Source organism: Nyctereutes procyonoides, unplaced genomic scaffold, assembly GCF_905146905.1.
Source record: "Nyctereutes procyonoides isolate TBG_1078 unplaced genomic scaffold, NYPRO_anot_genome, whole genome shotgun sequence".
Taxonomy (NCBI): domain Eukaryota; kingdom Metazoa; phylum Chordata; class Mammalia; order Carnivora; family Canidae; genus Nyctereutes; species Nyctereutes procyonoides.
Window position 1 is genome coordinate 5,950,246 of NW_026575020.1, and position 20,179 is coordinate 5,970,424.

Here is a 20,179-nt window from a genome sequence, read left to right on the forward strand (position 1 = left end):
GGAGCGCGGTGCCAGGGGGGTGGGGGCACCGGTGCCCGTCTGGGGAGGGAGCAGGCGGAGGGGGTAAGCTGCGATTACAAGCAGGAACCGGCAGCAGCTGTGAGTCCCCCGCGGGGCTGGGGCGGGGGGAGGGCAGCGTCGCCCCGGCCGGCCCCGGGGTCGCAGGGTGGGCCGCAGGAAGGGGGCGGGCGCTCGGCCGCGAGTTGGCCCCGGCGGGCCCAGGAGGGGAAGGGTCCGGCGCCGGCCGCCCGCGTCCCCCTCGCCGCCCCCCCTCTCCCCCTCCGCCGCCGCCGCTCCTCAGGCCGCACCGCCTCGGGAGCCCCCTTCCCCGGCCCGGGGACGGCCGCCGGGGGGCCGGGGCTCGGCCGGCAGTGGGGGAGGGGGCTGCGTGGTCTCGGCCCCCGAGAGGGGAGGGGCGACAATTTCTGTCGGCCGAGCTAAAGGGGTTTAAAGGGCGGCCCTTAAAGGGGCCGCAGGAGGGGCCCGGGGCCGAGCGGGCACTCCCTCCCCAGCCGCCCTCCGCGGCTCCCCGCCGGCGCCGCCGGGCCGGGGGGCAATGCGGAGGAGGGCAGCGCCTGTGGGGCGGCCCAGGGCACGGAGCCCTCGCCGGTGGGGCTGGGCCCGAGGTGGCGGGCTGGGGGGCTAGGGGGTGTGGTGAGCGCTGGCGGGCGGAGTTGGGGGAGGGGATTTGCCCGGGCAGCAAGGGGTTAAAGGTGGGGCCAGCCCTACAAACACGCGCACACACTCCTTACTCAGACCCGGTCACACGCGTTTGCCTGGTACTTAGTGGGGGGTGGGGGGTGGGGGCCCAGGCCTGAGCCCTCCTCACTCCAGGCTCCTGCCGCCGGGCCGTGGGAGGTCGCGGGCCCCACTGTCTCAACTCGCACCCCACGCCGAGCCGAGCCCCCTTTCCTACGCGCACACACGCTCCGGCGCGCGCGCACACACACACCTCGGACATTCCCATAGTGCCTCACGTGACACACGGCCCCGAACGTGCCCACCCTTCACACACGCTCACGCACGCGTGCACACACACACACACACACACACACACACACACACACACACACACACACGGCCTCCGGGCCACTTCCCAACTCCACTCCCGACCCCCAGCCGCAGCCCTGCGAAGGCTCTCATTGACTGTGACACACCTACACTCATTCACAGACACACACACTCCCCCCCACACATGCCAACCACAGACACACATTCATAAACAGGGCCGGGAGAAGTACACACGCACCCCCTCGCCTACTCTCTCTGAGCCCTGAGTCATTCCTGCCCCCTCTCAGGGCTCCCCGGTCCCCTATGTTGGAACACATTGGCGGGCTAGGGAATTCTTGGGCAGCCCCTTCGCAGGGCTCCCCTCTCCTCTCCACGGTGTTGTTCCCTCTGACACTCTGGGAGGACTTCCTGTGGGTCCCAGGTCAGAGGCGAGGAAGGCCTGGAGGGTTGCCACTGCTCTGGTGTGAGTGGGGGAGGCACTTCCTTTTCCTGAACTCGGATCCTGCAGGAAGAAGCTGGGAAGTTGGGTGGGGTCCCCACAGAGGCCGGCCCTGGCTGTGGTGGGGTTGACCTTCCCAGAAGCACTGGGGCTTAGGGAGGAGGGGGGGGTGTGCCAGAGGCTGGGAATGAACTTGGCCTGGAGGTACTTGGGGGAGGTGCTTGGGGAATTGAGGCCTGGGGGGGTGAAGGGGAGCTGAGGAGTACATCAGGGCAGTCCCTGGCAGGGTCCTGACCAGAAGGCAGTCGTTTCCTGTCCACAGGTCTCCCTGAGTTCTGGGAGGAACTCTTCCCTGCTGCTGGCAGCCTAGCTTACTTGTCCCTCTTGGCCTTCCTCTAACCCCCAAGTCTTTGGCTGGTTGTAGCCCCTTCCCCTAAAGGCAGCAGAAAAGACAGGGCTTAGTAGTTTGGGGAGGAGATGGGATGGGAGCTCCCCAGCTGCCTCTCTCAGCGGGCCACAGCATTCCCGGCCACAGCGTTCCTCGGCCCAGGTCGTGGGGGTATCAGGGACAATCTCCAGGCTGCCCTCTCCACCGTTGCTCCTGCTCTCCCAGGAGGCCCAGTGGGGGCCGAGGCGTAGGCCCTTGCCATGGAGTCCATGTTTGAAGATGACATCAGCATCCTGACCCAGGAGACACTGGGGCCCAGTGAGGTGTGGCTGGATGCCCCAGGAGACCCCTCGCTGGGGGGGGACATGTGCTCCGCCTCCCACTTTGCCCTCATCACAGCCTATGGGGACATCAAGGAGCGACTGGGAGGCCTGGAAAGGGAGAATGCCACCCTCCGACGCCGTCTCAAAGTCTACGAGATCAAGGTCAGAACTTGGAGAAGATGGGGGGGGGGGCTGGCTGTGTGTGTGTTGGGATGGGGGCCGCCAAGGGCCAGGAATCCCAAAGAGAGTCCAGGATCCACACTCTCAGGAACTTGAGGGTCTCCCATGAGGGATGGGAAGGGTCAGGAAAGCATCCTGATGGCCGGAGGGGTGGGACCTTGGATCTCAAGATGTGGTCGGTGGGAGATGCCTCCAGGCTGTGTGGAACCCGCGTGAGCAGGGGATGGAGAGACCAGGACTTCAAGGCAGGTTGTGGGGTGGGGGCCCGCCGTAGGCTGAAGCCCGGCCAGGGAGCTGGGTGCCAGCTCTCCTGAGGGCCTGCCTGCCCACAGTACCCGCTGATCAACGACTTTGGAGAGGAGCACGGCTTCTCCCTGTATGAAATCAAGGATGGCTCCCTGCTGGAGATGGAGAAGGTCAGCCTGCAGCAACGGCTCAACCAGTTCCAGCATGAGGTAAGCCCAGGCTGGGCTCCCTGAGCTCCTTGCTTCACGGTGTTTCTAACACCTCCCCCACACCCCAGCCCCTGTCTCCTTGATCAGAGGTGGCCGCAGTCTCCCCTAGAATGGGCTGGGCGTCTCCCACCCCTCCACTGGGTGCTGGCCGTGTGGGCGGGAGGCTCGGGGAGCTCTTGGGCTCCCACATCAAGGATGGCCTGACGGTGGCATGCCCTCCCCTCCTTCCGGGCCCCATCCAGTTGCAGAAGAATAAGGAACAGGAGGAACAGCTTGGGGAGATGATCCAGGCTTATGAGAAACTTTGCGTGGAGAAGAGCGACCTGGAGACCGAGCTGGGGGAGATGGTGAGGCCCAGGGAGCTGGGGGTGCTTGAGGGTGTGACCTTTGTCGTGTGACGGTGTACAGCCCTACGTGTGTGTGTCTGTGGGTTCCTGTGTGTCTCTGAGTGCCCATCCCCCTGGTGAGTGGGGCTGAGCGTGTCACACAAATTGCGAGTGACTCCCAGCACACCCTGGCCACGCAGCCTAGCAGACTGGGCCTTCGCGTATGTTTGGGTCTTGTGCTGGGCCAACTCTGTGCCTGGGGCACTGTGCCTGGAAGGCTGTGTGAGTGAGGGCAGAGGTCATCGGGTTTCCGTGACTGCTGGGATGGGTCTCCGCGTCTGTGCGATTCTGAGTAGGGGGATGGCCACGTGTGTGAGCAGGTGGGCAGGCGTCAGAGTCAGAGCGCACGGTCTCTGCCAACTCCTGCCTGTGACCTGGATCCAGTCGCTTAGCCTCTGTCCCTCCTCTGAAAAGGGCACATGGTAACAGCATTGCTGAGTTGTTCCAGGGCATCTGTGTAAAAATGCTCTGCCTTAAGAATCATAAACACTCAACATGGCCTTTAGTGTGTGCCAAACACTGATGTGATCACTTTAGATGCATTTACTCATTTTAATGCTTATAACAAAATTACGAGGTAAGTGTGGTTATCCCCGTGTTATAGATGAGACAGATAAAGTCCAGAATGGTTGTCACATCTGGAAATAGAAGTCGTTACGCTTCTGAGGGGGTGGCTCTGTTTGGACCGAGGGGTTCTGTGGTCTTCTGAGTGTCTTGTGTGTTCATGACGGGGAAGAGGCATTAACTCTGACCTTGCAAAGGGGCAACAGCCAGAAACATCTGCATTGCAGTTGTTGGGAGACAAGACCTCACACTCGTGGCCACTTAGAGTGCAGTGGGGATGTGTGACTTGGGGCCTCAGCTCAGTTTAGGAGGGATGGCTTCCCAGAAGTGGGGGAATCCTGGGTTTGTGAAGCCCTCAGGGGTTCCCTGGTCCTGCACAGACCCCACCCCTTTGTCTCTCCCTGCAGCGGGCCCTGGTGGAGACCCACCTGCGGCAGATCTGTGGCCTTGAACAGCAGCTACGACAGCAGCAAAGTCTCCGGGACGCCGCCTTCCCCAGCCCCAGCCCCCCGCCCACCCCTGGCCCACCGTGTGCTGATCTGGACCTGCACTACTTGGCATTGAGAGGAGGATCTGGCTTGAGTCATGGTGAGATCTCTACGACCCCCGATGTTCTTGCCCTAGAGTCCCCAAGCCTACCCCCCCGTTTCAGCATCATTGGACACCTCTCCCTTCTGGGATTGATAGTTGACACCCCACTATAATGTCTTAAATTTCTCCCGTAATTACCGTATCCCTCTTTCCCACCTGTTTCCTTACCCAGTGTCTCCCATCAACACCCCCTCCCTTACCACCGGCTTTCCCTGGCTACCCCCGTGCAGTTCTCGTGTGTGTCAGCAGAGGGCACCTGTACTCAGAATCCCCATCCTGTCCTAGGTGTTGATTAGCAGAGGCCAGAGGATGCTTGGAGATTTGAATGTGGCCAGGGAAGCCCTATATGAGGCCACAGTATTATTTTGTCCCTGGCCTCCAGGAAGATTAGAAGAAGCAGCTCAGGCCCTCCTTCTTTATGGCCCTCAGCAGAGGCATCTTGGGGTACCTGGCCTCTGGCTGGCCCCTTTGGATCTCTCATGCTGCCACGCTCACCTGTTTCAATCTCTTCTGCTCTGGGAGTCAGTGGAGGGTCTCAGCAGCCAGACCTAGCCTGACTTTATCCTCCCTCCTGGTAGCAGGCTGGCCAGGCCCCACAGCCAGTGTGAGTGACCTGGAGCGACAGCGGCTGGAAGAGGCCCTGGAGGCTGCCCAGGGCGAGGCCCGGGGGGCTCAGCTTCGGGAGGAACAGCTCCAGGCTGAGTGCGAGCGGCTGCAGGGGGAGCTGAAGCAGTTGCAAGAGAGCCGGGCCCAGGTAAAAGGCAGGGACACTGGCACCCAGGACCCTGCCCAGAGCTCCATAGAGGCCTGGGGGCTGCAGCAAATAGCCTTTAGAGGCCCAGGACTTCCTCACTTGGTATAGACTGGCCCTGGGAATGGTAAACGGCAGTGTGGGGGGGGGGCTGGGCAAGGTTATGTTGGCATCTGGCATCTGACCTCAGTCTTCCTTCCTAGGATCTCGCCTCCAATCAGTCAGAGCGGGACATGGCATGGGTGAAAAGAGTCGGGGATGATCAGTAAGTCCCATCTGAAATCCTCTCTCTCTTAATAATCTCTGTGCCCTGGGGGCGGCATTTCCCAGGTCCCCCTTTTGGTTCACTTCTCCTGTTCTGTGTTGCTCAGAGGCCCTGTTTTCTAGCATCAGGGCAGTGGGGTTTGGCTGTCTTGTGTGGCTTTGCATCCTTTACAGGAAGGAGGTGGAGTTCTGGGATGTTGCCTTTGCTTTCTTCTGGCACCCAAACTTACGTCTCCGTGAGGTATCAGGGGCTGAGAGATTTCTTCAGCAGCTTTACTGCTGTGTTCTGTGTCCCCTGGTGAGTTTTTAGGCCTCTCTGGGGCCCCATTTTCTCTCCCAGTAACAAGGCTAGTTCGTTGGGTTAACTGTTCCCTCCCTGGTGAGGAGGAAGAAGGTGGTCTCTTTCAGGATCTGTGGTGCCTTGTTTCCTGTTTCAGGAGAGAGCTGAGGCTGAGAAGAGGGGCTTACTGTGTTCTGTAGCTGCAGGGAGGGGAATGAGAGCCTGTTCTGCTGGGGTGTCCCTTGGAAATCCAGCTGGGAGGGAAGGGCAGCAGGGAGTAGGGATGGAGCTCCGTCAGTGGGGAGTCGAATGGTGGGGGCCTCTAGGGCAGCACTGGGTAGCAAGGGAGAGGGCGATGGCAGCCTGATAGCAGTGAACCTGATGCTTTTCACATCCGCACCCTGAACTCATCCTCTCCCGCTTTCTGAGAAGTAGAGCACAAACCTTCTTCCGCCTAAGCCTTCTCCCCTGAAACCAGTCCTGTGGCACAGGCTCCATACTTTCATTGGAGGGGAGGGCCAGGGCCCAGAGAGGGATGGGAATGAAGTCTCCATCCCACAGTATCCCCAGCTACAGGACCCCAGGGGTCCTCCTTCCAGCAGGCTTCCTTCTCACCTTCCTCCCAGCTTCTGGCCACCTGGGGGTACCCCTCACTCTTCTCTGCACCCTGGGGTAAGGGCCTGGGTGGAGCTGTGATAGTAGTGGGGTGTGAGAACCTAATTTGTGGGACTGGTAGGTGGGATCCCTCAGCTAGGCTGCTAGGCGGTGTTGGGGTGCCTGTGCAGTGGGTGCACCCTAGCTTGTGGCTGAGGCTCAGCCCATCCTAGCCCATGTGCCCAAACTCAGAACACACACACACACACACACACACACACACACACACACATTCTAGAAGCCTAGTTTGCTTCAAAAGTTATAGCACGGAGCCTTTTATGGCTCAGTGAGTCCAACCCCCTCTTAGCAGACCAGCAGTGAAGGCTCCTCTAGCTGGTGGAATCCAGAGAGAGGACTTTTTTGGCAGGGCTGGAATCTGAACAGCCAGGCTCTGAATCCTCCCAGGGATGCTGAGTGGCTTTGCTTTACTGACTTCAGCTTTGTGACCCCAGGTTTCCCTTGTAGACTCAGAGGTCAGTCATTACTGAGAGATGTGAGAGGAAGGTGATAAGGGTGGGAGGCCAAAGAAGGAATGGTGGATTCCAAGGGCTGTAAGTGAGCGAGAGAAAGAACTCCTCCCATAAGGTGCTGGTAGAGATCAGAGCGTCCATGCTGCCTGCCCCTGTGGCCAGCACAGCCCCTTCCCTTCCCTTCCCACCCCATCCCTTTGGCTTGAGGAAGCTGCGCTTTGGCTTTGCCCAGGGGCTGGCTGGAGCCACTCTTACCAGAGGTGACCTCCGGCTCCTCCCCTCCATCCCGACAGTTGGGACTCTGCATTGGTGCCTTCTGGACCTCTCACCCCAGAGCCAGCCAGGCTCTGCTTGCCAAGCTTCACACTTTTTTGCAAGCAGAGCGTTTCTGGACAGCCCCAGCTTGGCAAGAGTTAATTCTCAGAGGAAGTCCTCACTCCCCCGGCAGTTTTATTTTCTTATAAACTCAGCTCCTTTTGGTAATTGCTTCCCGAGTGCTCCCTCCCCTGTCCTCCCACCTGAAGCCTCAGTCACCTGCTCTCAGCTCACTTTCCCCCAGCAGCCCCTCCTCTTCCTTCCACTTCGTCCAGACCGTCCAGGCTAGTGGGAGCTGTCCCTGTGGACTTTCCTAGGAGAGGACTGCAGGGCTAGGTTATGCACAGGGGGGCGAGGGAAATCCCTGGATCCAGGCTGCCCATCGGTGGGAGCCTTGTGTGTTCCTGCAACATGCTTACCTGTCTCAGTTTGGATACCTCTAGGGCAGCCAGTTTTACTCTGGGAGTCCTGTTAAAATATCCTCCCTTATACTGCCACTGCGACTAATTCCCTCTACTCTCCCTGCAGTGGTCCTACCTATGCTGAAGGGACAGGCTTGTGAGGCAATCTGGGCCCCAAGGATTCCCAGTCCTTCCCATCCCAGTCCCCAGTCCCCAGTCCGCCAGCTCTGGTCATTAGTGTACCTCTGAAAGTGGCTGTCCAGACCAGACCAAGCCACTCTGCCACCCTCCGGGTCTGACCTCTGGTCACGGTTGCCCTGCTATTTGGTCAGCCCAGCACCTAGTGGCTGGTGCCCAAGGGACAGAGTGTCCCAGAAGAAGAGCTGTTGGAGGTCAGTCAGGGACCAAAGGCAATGACGAGGGAGGGTGAGAGTGAAGACCAGCCTACTCCTTAGGATGCACAGGGAGGTAAAGACCCTAGGAGGAGGGGGGGTCTCAGTCAAGGTGGGTGCGCAGAACCCACAGCTGCCTCCCCTCTGAGCCCAGCTCAGAGTCATAGGTCCTGGTGTGGCCCTTCTGAGGGCGTGGCTAGTGCTGAGGGCGGAGGGGAAATTGTGGAGTTGGGGTTTGTTGAGGGGGCTGGGGGCTCAAGTAGGCAGGCCCGTGAAGACAGTGAGGGCCCAGTGATGGAGGGGGACTCCCAGAGAGAAGATGGGGGCTCACTGTGAGCAATGAGGGAGAGAACCATAGGGCTTGCTTTCCCCCCCGATGTGGGGGGCTCAGTGCTGCAGCCCTGGCTCTTTTCCGCCACCCCCCCCCACAGCCCTCTCTCCGCCCACAAGCCTCTGCGTGGGCTGCGGTTAGTGGTGGGGGAGAAGTGTGAACTCGGAGAGAGAGGATGGAAACTCTGCACAGAGGTCAAGGGCAGTGTGGGGTGGGTCAGGACGGAAGTCGGAGACCCCCGTCCCCATGTACCCTGAACTTAGTTTCATGCCCCAGAACCAGCAGGCCCAGGGCCTCCCCCTTCACGCTTCTCACCCTCCCTACTTCCTTTCTTTCAAATCTCCTTCAGCCAGGGCAAGGGTGCTCACAGGAATTAACCCCTGAGCACTTGCAGCCCTGGGACTCCCCAAGGGTGGGGAGCAGCTCTCATTGTGGTCTGAGGGATTGGTGGGCTTTGAATCTGCCTCTGACTCTTTCCTTCCCAGGAAGGCAGAGAGCAGCTCTTCCCCACAGTCTCCTGGATGGGAAGTGATGTACACTCCCTTCATTCTTAAGCCAGAGTCATTGAGTTGATTGGTATCTCCAAAAAAGAATCAAAATGAATTTCTGTCTTCATCTACCTGTGTCCTGGGCACTCCTGATTCTTCGTCCATGTCCATGTCCATGCAGGACCTTAGGTGAGGCAGTTTACCTACAAACTCATCCTCTCCCAGAGGATGTGGCGGGGGCATTGTCCCCTTCTACTGCTGGGCAAACTGAGGTTCAAGGAAGTTAAGTGTGAAAATACAAAGTGGGTCCTGAGCAGATGGGCCGATAGTACCTCTGTGGTATCTTTCTGGTTCAGGTTCTTCCTCAGGTAGGAGGCTCTCGGACGAGGGATGATCAGATGATTTTTTTGACCAAACCTGATCAGTTCTGAAAGTGAAATTTTCAACATGTAAACATTTCAAAACCTTGGTAATTACACTGGGGCAAGTGGTGTGAACCAGGATGGTCCTGAGTCCTGGGCAAATTGGGATGCATGTGCCCCACCCCTCCCCACACCGGCCCTCTGGTTCCCAGCCCAGTGCGAGTTGCTGGGCTGAGTGGTAGCTGGGGAGGCTTTCCAGACGCAGCGAACATCGAGCTGTGCTGGGAAGGTGGCAGGGCTGCCACGAAGAGCCAGGGGCTCTGTGGACCTCGAGTCATAGCTGGTTGAGGAGAGTGGAGGGGCTCAAGGCGCCTAAAAGGAAGTGGTAGAGCACTGGGTTGTTGCAGAGCGACTTCCTCCTCCCCGTGGCCCGCAACCTCAAGTCCGCTCCACGGCCGGGTGCCTGTGGTTCCCTCCCCGAGGGTCGGGCGGGAAGACTGATGCTGGGTGTGCCCGTGGGTGGTGGAAAGTTTGGTCCCTAAAGTCCCCCATGAGGCTGAGCTGGCTGGGAACAGCTGGCAGGGGTGGGGGGCAGCTCTGGACAAAGCTGGAAGGGCTGGGAATGCTGGATGTCTGTTGGCCTCCCGAGCCTGAGTCAGCTGCTTATTCTAACCCCAGGACCAGCTCTGGTCTGATCTTGACCCCAGTCCTACCTCGACACTGATCCCAGCCCTGCCTTTAACCCTGCCCCTCGTCCTGACCCCAGCTGTGTCCACAGTCCTGATCTGATGGAAAATGGAACTGTCAGCCCCAGCCCTCATCTGAGCCTGACCCCAGCCTTGCTTGTGGCTTCGTGTCCATCCCTAGTTCCAATCCCATGGCCCCGCACTGGCCCTCATGGTGGCCCACCCAGCACAGGCACTCAGCGAACTTCCCTGGAAGGCACCACCAAGTCCATGTGCCTCACAGTTGGTTTGGGGTAGAAAGAGCCTCTCAGCAGAGAAGGATGTTCTGGTTCCTGACTGTCCTCATCTCAATTGCTTTATCAATCACCGTAAAGATCATTATTTCTAGATGAAATTTTGAGATCCCTGAATTATTTGTGGAAAGAATGAATGAAAGGATAAATCAATGAAGGATGGAAAGATCTGCAGCGGAGGGAGTCCTCATTCCTGCCAGCTCTGTCATTTGCACTCTGGCTCCTTTGAGGTGCCAGCTCAGCAGGCTGAGGTGCCAAGAGCAGGTTTGAATCCCTGTTTTGTGCCACCACGGTTCTGTGACCTTGAGCCAGCTTCTTAATAGCCCTGATCTTCCCATAACGTCTATCACCTTCCTCTTCTCTCTGGGGGCAGGGGTGGTGATGCTCAGGCTATTGTGGAACTCCCCAGCTGCTGCCTCCTCATCTTTCCCTTCTGCCACCTTCCTGTCCCCCACCCCTTCCTGATCCTCTTGGAAGGCAGTACGTTGCTTAGCGGTCAGTGGCCTGGGGGCCATAGCTCTGTTTCAGTACCTCCACTGCTCCTCAGCTTGATGACTCTGAAAGCTTCACTTTTGTCATCTGTAACATGAGAGAGGAGTGGCAACACTGTGGGGTTGTTGGCAAGATTCAGGAATGTTGTTTAGCATGATGCCAGGCCCGTGTCAAGCACTCATAAAGATCATCTATTATTCTTTTCTCCCTAGGTCCCTCCCAGGTTCTGAGAGATGTAGATAGAACTTTCCCCCATACTTTAAGCGATAAAAAGGTGCTCCAGAGCAGCCATCGGCTGCCATTCACCTGACCCATGCTTCCCAAACAGTCGTGATGGTGGGAACTAGCATTCAGGTGTGGGCCGGGAAGCCAGGAAATGGAATGTGTATTCAGGTGCATGTGCGCAAGCCTTGGTTGTGTTGTGAAGTTGAGATCTTTTTCCACTGAATTGGCAGTGTTTTCTAATGTGAGTCATTCAGGTCATTAGCGAATTTAGCAGCCTGGGCCTGTGTATCTTGAGGTGGGAAGAGATGCTTGAAGATAGGGGAGGTCCTGAAGCTCCTAAGGGCCAGGGGATGTCAGGAGGTCAGGCCCCACCACCTTGCTCAGGGGAGTCTTAGACATCTTTGTGAGGCTGCCCATGAGGCTGCCCGGTGCTCCACGAGGAAGATCCTCACCTGCCCTCACCAGCCCCCTCTCCCAGTACCTGGGCAGAGCTTGGGGAGGGGCTGGGCATTCTGGGCTCTGGGCTTCTTCCCTCTACTTCCTGCTGGCCTGTCTGTTTTTCTGTGAGGAGGGTGTCAGGAGCAGGGCAGTAGGAACTGGGGTAGCTCCTGACAAGGGGAGGAAGGCAAGTGGAGAGATAGGAGCCCGGGAACTGAGTGTGGCAGGTGAGATCTCCAAAGCAGGGTGTGAAGGCAACGACCTGTATCTGTCACCGAGATACAGCAGTATAGGCGGATGGGGAGAGAAACTAGCGGCTGCTAGTCAGAGGGGAGATGCTCCCATCAGTGCCCTGCTCAGAGCCTCCTCCTGCTCCCACCACCGAGGGGTCAGCATGGTGCTCCAAAGCCCCCAGTCTGATGGGGAGACAGAGCTCCTTGCCCAGTCTGCAGAGGGGAGCCTGTCTTTGGGGAGTCCCCAGTTTAACGTGGGACATGCAGGCTGGACCTTCTGGTCTGATGGGGGAGATGCCATTTCTTCCCAAAGACCCATGAGATTAAGGTCAGGGAACACAGGACACATCACATGAGGGCTGAGACGTGATGGGATTGAGCCTCCAGCACCTTGGCCAGGGTTCCCCAAAGGACTTCCTCCTCTCTGCTCCCTTTCATCCCTGTGCATCCCCACATGGGTAGGTGAGCCCTCTCCCTAGGAAGTGGGCTTGTCCCCCAGAATCCCAGCCTCTTTGCAATAATTTGGCTTTGGCCCAAATGGGTTAAAAATAGTTTTGTTGTGGGAGGGGCTTTTGCCTCCCCCATCACCCAGCTTGCCCTGGGGACTAGCAAGAGAGAACCAGCCAGTGAGCAGAGAGCGCAGAGTGAAGGAGCTCAGTCATTATCTACCCTCTGCACCTCAGCTTTTCCTGCCCTCTGAAGCCCTAACCTCAAGACTTCCCCTTCTCTCCTCCAGGGTCACACACACACACACACACACCGTTCCTCACACTCAACTGGCCTCACTCCAGCCTTCACTCCCTCCCTTGCACATGCATCCTCTCTCCCATGACCATTACATCAGAATAGGGAAAGGCTCCTCAGGGTTTGGAGATACCTCCCCCAGCACCATTCATGCCCAGCTCCCTACAGCTCCTGGAGTAAGAGGGCATCCCCTGGGAGAAGATCCGCTGGAGTGGCTGAGCCTCTCCCTGCCACTTCCCTCCAGCCCTACCTTCCACAAAGTTCAGGAGTCCCTTCTGGACTTGGTGAGGGAGCGGGGAGATCTGAGGAAACCAAGCCCCCGCCTCGCAGGCTGTGTGTCCAAGCCCCAAACAGAGATGAAAGCAGTGACCCAAGGCGACCACAGAGAGGCATGTGAGGTCAGGAAGGGCTCCCTGGTGGTGCACAGCCCAGGCTGGGAGAGGGGAGGGTCAGTGCTGAGAGAGAGAACCTTCTGTAGTCCTGGGTCAGAGTGACCCAAAGAGAAAGGAAGAGAAAAGGAAATGGGTGAAGTCTTTGCTAAGTTCAGAGCCTGTTCCAGGTCCACACAGGTGGGTGCCCAGGAGGCAGTGGGAGGAAGAAAGGGAAGAAGAAAGGCAAACTGATAGGGAGGCTTAACTCATTCTTTATTTCCCAACCATCTTCTGGGTGCCAGGCCTGGGCAAGGTACTGGGAATATAAATACAGTGATATAATGCTCCCTTTTGAAGAACTGCCAATGCAGTTCCAGAACAGGGCAATTTCTGATAAGTGCTTATTGTGAGCACCGCACCTCTGGAGGTGTGCGGTATGTAGCTGCTGCTCACAAAGACCTCCATGTAAAGGACTCCCTGGAGATCCCGGGAGGTGCACCACTCTAGGGGCAGCTCTGACGTGGATGCGAGGCAGTGGACTGAGAACTTGGTGGACTTGGGTTTAAGCTTATCACTTGGCTCCTCTGCTGAGCCAGAAGGCCATGTCTTTACTTACGAAAGGGGGTCTTCTTAGGCGGTACAACACTGGGGTCCCTGGCCTTTCAATGGTGAGGACTCCTCATGGACCCCTGCCCCCAACACACAGTTTGTACTCACACTTTTAGTATTCGCTCTCTGAGAAAATTCACAGTCAACTAAAAGCCACTCTAAATACAGTGCCGTTTTTTGGTGAATCTGTCACCACAGCTTCTGCATAGATTAGAAAAACATTCGCACACACCTGTATCAGATGTGCTCAGGCTACAGGCAGTGCTTGAACACACGGATTCAGGGACCCCTTGGAATCACTGAGCTCCCCAGCCTGTGATCTGGGAGCTCCAGCCCTAGCCTAAGGTAAGGTTCACTGGGAAGAGAGGGAGGCTCCCTGGAAGAGGCAGTGTTTGAGCTAGACGGTAAAGCCCAAGAGGATTTCTCCCTTGGGGTAGGAGGGCCCCCAGGAGAGCCAGAGGTTGGGGCACAGCCAGTTCTCCCTCCACAGCAGTGACAGTAAAGCCACCTCCCTTCCCTTCCTCAACTCCCTGCCCTCTGACCTCAGGGTCAGGGCAGGCTGGAGTCAAGCCTTGCGTGGGGATGTCTTTTAGGGTGAATTTGGCGCTGGCTTACACGGAGCTGACCGAGGAGCTGGGCCGGCTTCGGGAGCTGAGTTCCTTGCAGGGGAGGATCTTGAGGACTCTGCTGCAGGAGCAGGCCCGGAGTGGCGGTGAGATGGGGCTGAGGTGGGGCTGAGGTGGGGCGGGGCAGGGGAGGCCCGGAGCTGGGTCCGAAGGGGGCAGCGGGGCGCTGGCGGGCCGCGGCTCCCCGCCTCTGACGCCCTCTCTCCCCGCCACCGTCCGTCCACCCACCCGCCCCGTCCCGCTTCTCTTCCAGGCCAGAGGCACTCGCCGCTGTCGCAGCGCCACTCCCCGGGCCCCCAGTGCCCCTCGCCCTCCCCGCCCGCGCGCGCCGCGCCCCCCTGCCCCCCGTGCCAGTCCCCCGCCCCCCAGCGCCGCTCCCCCGGGCCGCCGTGCCCCTCACCCCAGCAGCGCCGCTCGCCCGCCTCGCCCTCCTGCCCGTCGCCCGTCCCGCAGCGCCGCTCGCCGGTGCCGCCGCCCTGCCAGCCCCCCAGCCCGCAGCGCCGCTCCCCGGGGCCCCCCGCCTGCCCGGCCCCGCAGCCGCGGCCCCCGCCGCCCCCGCCGCCGGGCGACCGGACGCCGGCCGAGCGCGCCTACGCCAAGCCGCCCAGCCACCACGTGAAGGCGGGCTTCCAGGGCCGGCGCAGCTACTCGGAGCTGGCGGAGGGCGCGGCCTACGCGGGCGCCCCCCCGCCCTGGCTGCAGGCCGAGGCCGCCACGCTGCCCAAGCCGCGGGCCTACGGCGAGCTCTACGGGCCCGGCCGGCCGCTCAGCCCGCGGCGCGCCTTCGAGGGCATCCGGCTGCGCTTCGAGAAGCAGCCGTCGGAGGAGGAGGAGTGGGCCGTGCCCGCCAGCCCGCCCAGCCCCGAGGCGGGCGCCATCCGCTGCGCCTCCTTCTGCGCGGGCTTCCCCATCCCCGAGGCGCCGGCCGCCGCCTACGCCCACGCCGAGCACGCGCAGTCCTGGCCGTCCATCAACGTGAGTGGGGCGCCCGCGAGGGGCTCCCTCCCCGGGGCCCGCACTGGTCTCTGCCCGCGCGGCGCTCGCATGGGTGGGGCCTGGGCCTCAGAGCGGTGGGCCTGGATTCCATTCCCGGCCTCACCCCTTAGAAGCCGCGAGACCGCGCACAAGTTACTGACCCTCTCTGATCCTCGGTTTTCTTATCTGCCAAATGAGGGCAGTGATTATATGCCCTAAATCCGTTAGAGGGTTCCTGAGGGCCTTCTGCTGGTACACTAGGGATGGAGGACGTGATGACTGCCACAGGTCTTGGGCCCACGCGAGGACAGGCCTGCTCATCCAGTTCCCTCCATCTGGCCTCAGAGCCGCTGCTCTTTCCCGGCTGTCCTAGAAGACAGTCTGTCTCAGGGCTCTATCATTTCACTGAAATAATGAGTTTCCTGAATGTCAGAGCCAACCCTTGCCACCTGGAAGGCCCAAAATATATTCTAAAGCCAGATAGAAAATTATTTTTGGGTTATGCATTGTTTGGGATTATCCATTGCTTTGAGTTATCTGGGAGCCGTGTCTTAGTCATTCTGGGGGCATGTCTGGGTCTTGGCTTCCCTCATTATTGCAGATGCCCTGGCAGGCTGAGCATACACACCTCCTGGGGTCCTGTGCCCTGGGTTGGGGGAGTGGATGCTGAACTGGTGGAAGGTGGCAGGGAGGGGGGTGGAGGAGGGATGGTGCCCAACAAAGGGTAAGCAGACCTTTTCTGCATGTGACAGCCCTGCCTTCCCTGGGTCTCAGGAAAGGGCAGGCTGGGCTGTGGGGACCATGAGGGAGGATTGGGGACCATAAGTGACTCCCCTTTCTCTCCACAGCTGCTGATGGAGACAGTGGGCTCTGATATCCGCAGCTGCCCCCTCTGCCAGCTAGGTTTCCCCGTCGGGTACCCAGATGATGCCCTCATCAAACACATTGACTCCCACCTGGAGAACAGCAAGATCTAGGGTGCCTCGCCCACCCACTGGCTGTTTCTTCATCTTCTCTCATCACCCCCAAACACTCACTTTGAATGCTGCATGAATCTCGTGGGGGGCCCCTGCCCCTTGCGACCCCCAGATACCTCCACTAGCTACTGAGTCCATGTGTGTGCCGTCTTCCCTGGTCTAGGCACCACTCAGCCCTGGCTCTTCCTGGAAGGCCAGCCGAGGCTCTCCCCAGCTCCCTACCTTCTGCTGGGGAGGTAGGGATCTGGGCTGGGATGGGGAGGGGCCTACCCCACCCAGCCTCTCCCTCTGCCTTTCTGTTCTCAAGACAGGGTTGGATCCAAGAAGATGTCTAGTGCTTGGGCCCAGGGGAGGGGGAGGGTGTCAGAGGACTCTGGGCGCTCCCCCAGCCTCTCCCCAGATGTCCATCTTCCTCAGGCTGTGCTCTGTCCAGGGAGTGCCTCCCTGTGGGGGCCCGGAGCCTGCCTTGTACACTGATACCGGTTCCTCCATCCCATGGCCAGCTTGGGGCTCTTGGCACAGGGCCCCTTTCGGGGAAGGAGGCATCTTGTTTCTGGCCATTGCCTGCAGGCCTGTCCTGTTCTCCTCATGCTCTGCTCCTCTGGGGAATAGGGAGGGTGGGAGTGGAGAGGGAGGACCCTGCAGGACTGGGAGGATTCAGCCTGCAGAGGCTGCCCTGAGGGCAGGGGGCACGGGGGACACCCTGCACCATGACCCCCAGGCCAGGGCAGTATCTGTGCCAGCCTCCCAGGTCCCCACATCCCCCTAGCACCAGGACACAGATTGTTAAGACAGATGCCCCCCTCCACCCTTACCCTAGTCGGGTCCCTGATACCACAGGTGACACCACGGGTGCCCTGGAGCCCGTGTGTGACTCGGCCTCTGTTATTTGGGTGGGTGTCATCAGCCCTGCCTCCCAGGCCAGAACCTGCTGATGGACCCAGGGTGCTGTTGGAGATCAACTTCAAAAGAGCTAACCCCTTTTCCATCCCCTAGTGACCCACATTCCCTCTGTGAAATCTACCTCAGAGTTGTACCCTCAGAAGGATGGGTAAGCAGGAGGCCAGGGGGTCCCCAGGGCTGAGGTGGGGAGCTTCCTGCGGCAAGAGCCTGCTGCCCCACGATGAATCCAACCTCCCCCCCACCACTACCACCACTGCGAGCATCTCCCAGGTCTCAGCCCCGGGCCGGTGGCAGTGGGCGCTACTGTCAGTGCATGTCCCATTCTGATCCAACACTTCCAGGCCCCCCTCCCCCACCTCCTCACACCCCTCCCTTCCTCCTCAGCGCAGGGGAGTGAAGAGGTGTGTCAGGCAGGAAGGGGCCAAGGGACTCCAGAGACACATGGCATTGTACCTTGAGTGTCCCCCTAGGGTGGGGGAAGGGGCCTGGAGAGGGAGGTGGGGGCCCCTGAGCTCTCTGAACAAGTTGAAATCCAAATAAAACTTACCTGTTCCATCTGCTCTTGGTCTGTGCCCTCCATGGCTGAGGTGGGGGGTGGGGGTGGGGAGAGAAAACCCTTAGTAGCAGGAGGTTTTGCAAACTCTCAAGGAACCACAACCATAGCAAAGTGGGCACTGAACAAGGAGGAGATGCATGGGCCATCCATCCATATTTTAGGGTGATTGTGGAGACATGGGTATGCAAGTGGCCACAAATGACTTGTGACATGGAGTTTATTTAAAACAGGTATAGAGGGATCCCTGGGTGGCTCATCGGTTTGGCGCCTGCCTTTGGCCCGGGGAGTGACCCTGGAGTCTGGGGATTGAATCCCACATCGGGCCCCCTGCATGGAGCCTGCTTCTCCCTCTGCCTGTGTCTCTGCCTCTCTCTGTGTCTCTCATGAATAACTAAATAAAAATATTTAAAAATAAATAAATAAATAAAAAATAAAATAAAACAGGTATAGAGCAGTAGATGGTGTCTTTGTGACAGAGCACCAACCAGCCCTGAGCAAGTGTCAGGGACTCTTGAATTTTCCCTCCCAGCAGGTCTGGTAGATAGGTAGAGGTTCTGAAGCCTTGGGGATTCAGTAGCAGCTAGGTCTTCATCCAGTGATTTCTGCATGGCAGGAACCAGGCTGGGCCTCAGAGAGGAAGAATCCGGGTTCCACGTCCTTATGGCTCTGAGAGCAGTGGTGCGGCTGGGCTCCAGGCTCAGCAGCTGCCTTGAAAGCCCCACAACCTGGGAAGTCAAAGCCAGGTTATAAGCCTGTGACTTCTGCCCCAGTCAGGGCTGTGCCCTCTGTCTGCAGAAAAGGCCTGAGCTCTGTTCACCAACTCTGGGTGCCTCTCATTTCCATGTGACCCCTTCAGGCCAAGGATTCACTTAAAACGGGGCAATTGCTCATCGAAGGCCAAGGTTCAGCTCCAGATCCAGGGCAAACATTCCTCCCCATTCAGTGCCAAGTCCAAACCCCAACAGGGAGATGTTCCAGCTTCCCCTGCTCCTTTTTTTTTTTTTTTTTTTGCAGTTAACAACTACAATTGGCTTCTAAAAGTTTTTCCAACCTTGATTCCATCTGCAGCCAAATCCTGAGTGCCAAGGAAGGTGAGAAAAGCCATCCCTATGGGACATGGCTTCATAAACCATGCGAAAGAACGTTCTGGAACGTTCTGGAACATGGCACTCAGTGCATCTTGGCGCTCTTCCATCTCAGTCAACTCATGGGGAAGAAGGCAGCACCCAGGTTTCTGTGTTTGGGTCATCTTTGGATCTCGGGACGCATTTGCTAGCATTCACGTGAATTAGGGGTGGTACAGGGACATGAAGCAAAGAGAAATCCCAGTCATTAAGAAAAGGGCACGGGATGACCTAGGAATGAACTACAAGCAGGGACATGACCTGGGTAGCCACTTCTGGTCCTCTGCATGTCTGAAGGTAGGGAGAATCCAGGTATCCCATAGCCTGGACACTTTCCGGTCACCAGGGTGAGAGGTGTGTGGGGACATAGGGTGCATATCGTGGTAGTTTGTCTCCTTGATTTCTGGGGACTTGGGAAGAGGCTTGGGTGCAGGGTGGGAAGTTGCTGGGGGCTGGGAGGGAAGTGGGGGTAAGGGAGAGAATTTGTGCATGCCCAGCCCATGTCCTCCAGAACCGCAGCCTCTCATTTAATGCCCCCATACACACAAAGGAGAGGACAAGAGAGATGGGTAAGCTGGAGGAGGGCTGGGGAGCACTGGCAACACTCCTGTCCTCCGGCCAAGGAAGATGGTGATCAGACAAGGTGGTGGCTACTCGGGCTACAACTTATCTGTGGGAGTAATGGGAGTGTGGGGCACTAGGGCCTGAGAGAGTGTGGGGAGCAAAGGGATCCAGATCACTAGGCTTCTGGAAAGATGAGGCTGGGACAACTTGCACAGGAGCAAAGTGGAGGGAAGACCTCTGTGGAGGCTGGAGAAGACGCCCAAGGGACCCACTGGCTCCTGCCAGCACAGGCCCAGGGGCAGATGAGGTAGGTGTCAGGAGATTCACAGGAACCAAGCCGTCATGGTTCCATCTCCAAGTGTCCAGTGAAGGGTCAACACCAGTCACATTCTCTCCAGCTCTGGCTCCTCTGCCATCAGTCTCTCCCTCACCCACGAGCTGCCTCAGCCCTGGGGACCCTGCATTCCTGCCCCTCTCCTGCCAGCATCTCCAGCCAGGTCTTCCAGGCCATGGAGACCTCTGCCCCTCTCCTGGGTCCCTGTGTAGACCATCATGTCCGCTGAGGAGCAAAACAGCTCCTTTCAGAAGTTGGGGGGGGGGTGCTCACGCATGTGAGCGCACGCGCCCGTGTGTGTATGTGTGTGTGTGTATGTGTCAGGGGAGAAGCTGATCGCTAACAAAGAGGAGGGGTGTGTGGGTGAGTCAGCCGTGTTAATGAGAAACAACTCACCCTGCTGATGAGGACTAATGAAGAAAAACAGAGGGGGTGACATCTTTATATAGGGTAGGGGGGAGCAGGACAACTCCCTCAGGCCCACCTCTCCCTCAGCAAGGACAAGAACAGAGCAACTTTGGCTTCCCCAGGAAGAATTGAGGTCAGACGCAAATATGAAGCGTTGAGAACCAGGAGGGTCCTAATGGGGAAGAGGGGGCACAAGGTGTCTGGGGGCAGAAGCCAGCTCCTGTCGGGGAACCGTGATAGATCCTCTGGTGCCCTGCTCCTGTTCCTGCCCTTCCTCCGATCTCTCTGTATTGATTCCAGAGAAATTCTAGGCTCTCGAGACTGTGCCCCTGGATTGCCCAAGTGCCTTTAAGGTCTAACCACACCTTCAGGGCTGGGAGGGTGCTGGTGAGGATGCACCAGTGTGCCAGTGTGTGCGCTGCGCTGCTGCAGCGTAGACTGTCTGTGGCAGCCCCAGAGATGCCTTTGGTTGGGGGCATTGACTGTCTATAGAGATGGTAATGACCCAGGGAGGCCTGGCCAAGTCCAGGGCTGGAAGGGGCTGGCACAGGGAGGTGGGGGTGACTCTGGTATCTG

At 58.7% G+C, this 20,179-nt stretch overlaps 1 protein-coding gene across 3 annotated transcripts; it reads left to right on the forward strand.

Moving 5' to 3' along the window:
* Positions 1 to 17,177, forward strand: TBKBP1 (TBK1 binding protein 1). 3 transcript variants are annotated; one of them, XM_055336406.1, is made up of 10 exons: positions 1 to 99; positions 2,064 to 2,323; positions 2,674 to 2,796; positions 3,039 to 3,143; positions 4,154 to 4,334; positions 4,916 to 5,091; positions 5,292 to 5,353; positions 13,730 to 13,848; positions 14,016 to 14,737; positions 15,586 to 17,177. In XM_055336406.1, exons 2-10 carry the CDS (start codon positions 2,099 to 2,101, stop codon positions 15,712 to 15,714), a joined length of 1,842 nt encoding a protein of 613 aa, XP_055192381.1. In that variant the 5' UTR covers positions 1 to 99; positions 2,064 to 2,098; the 3' UTR covers positions 15,715 to 17,177. The 3 variants fall into 3 exon arrangements, with proteins under 3 accessions (XP_055192381.1, XP_055192386.1, XP_055192394.1); XM_055336411.1 differs by lacking the exon at positions 1 to 99 and having other exon boundaries at positions 1,687 to 2,323; positions 4,919 to 5,091; XM_055336419.1 differs by lacking the exon at positions 1 to 99 and having other exon boundaries at positions 1,687 to 2,323; positions 3,045 to 3,143.
* The last annotated feature ends 3,002 nt before the right edge of the window (positions 17,178 to 20,179 follow it).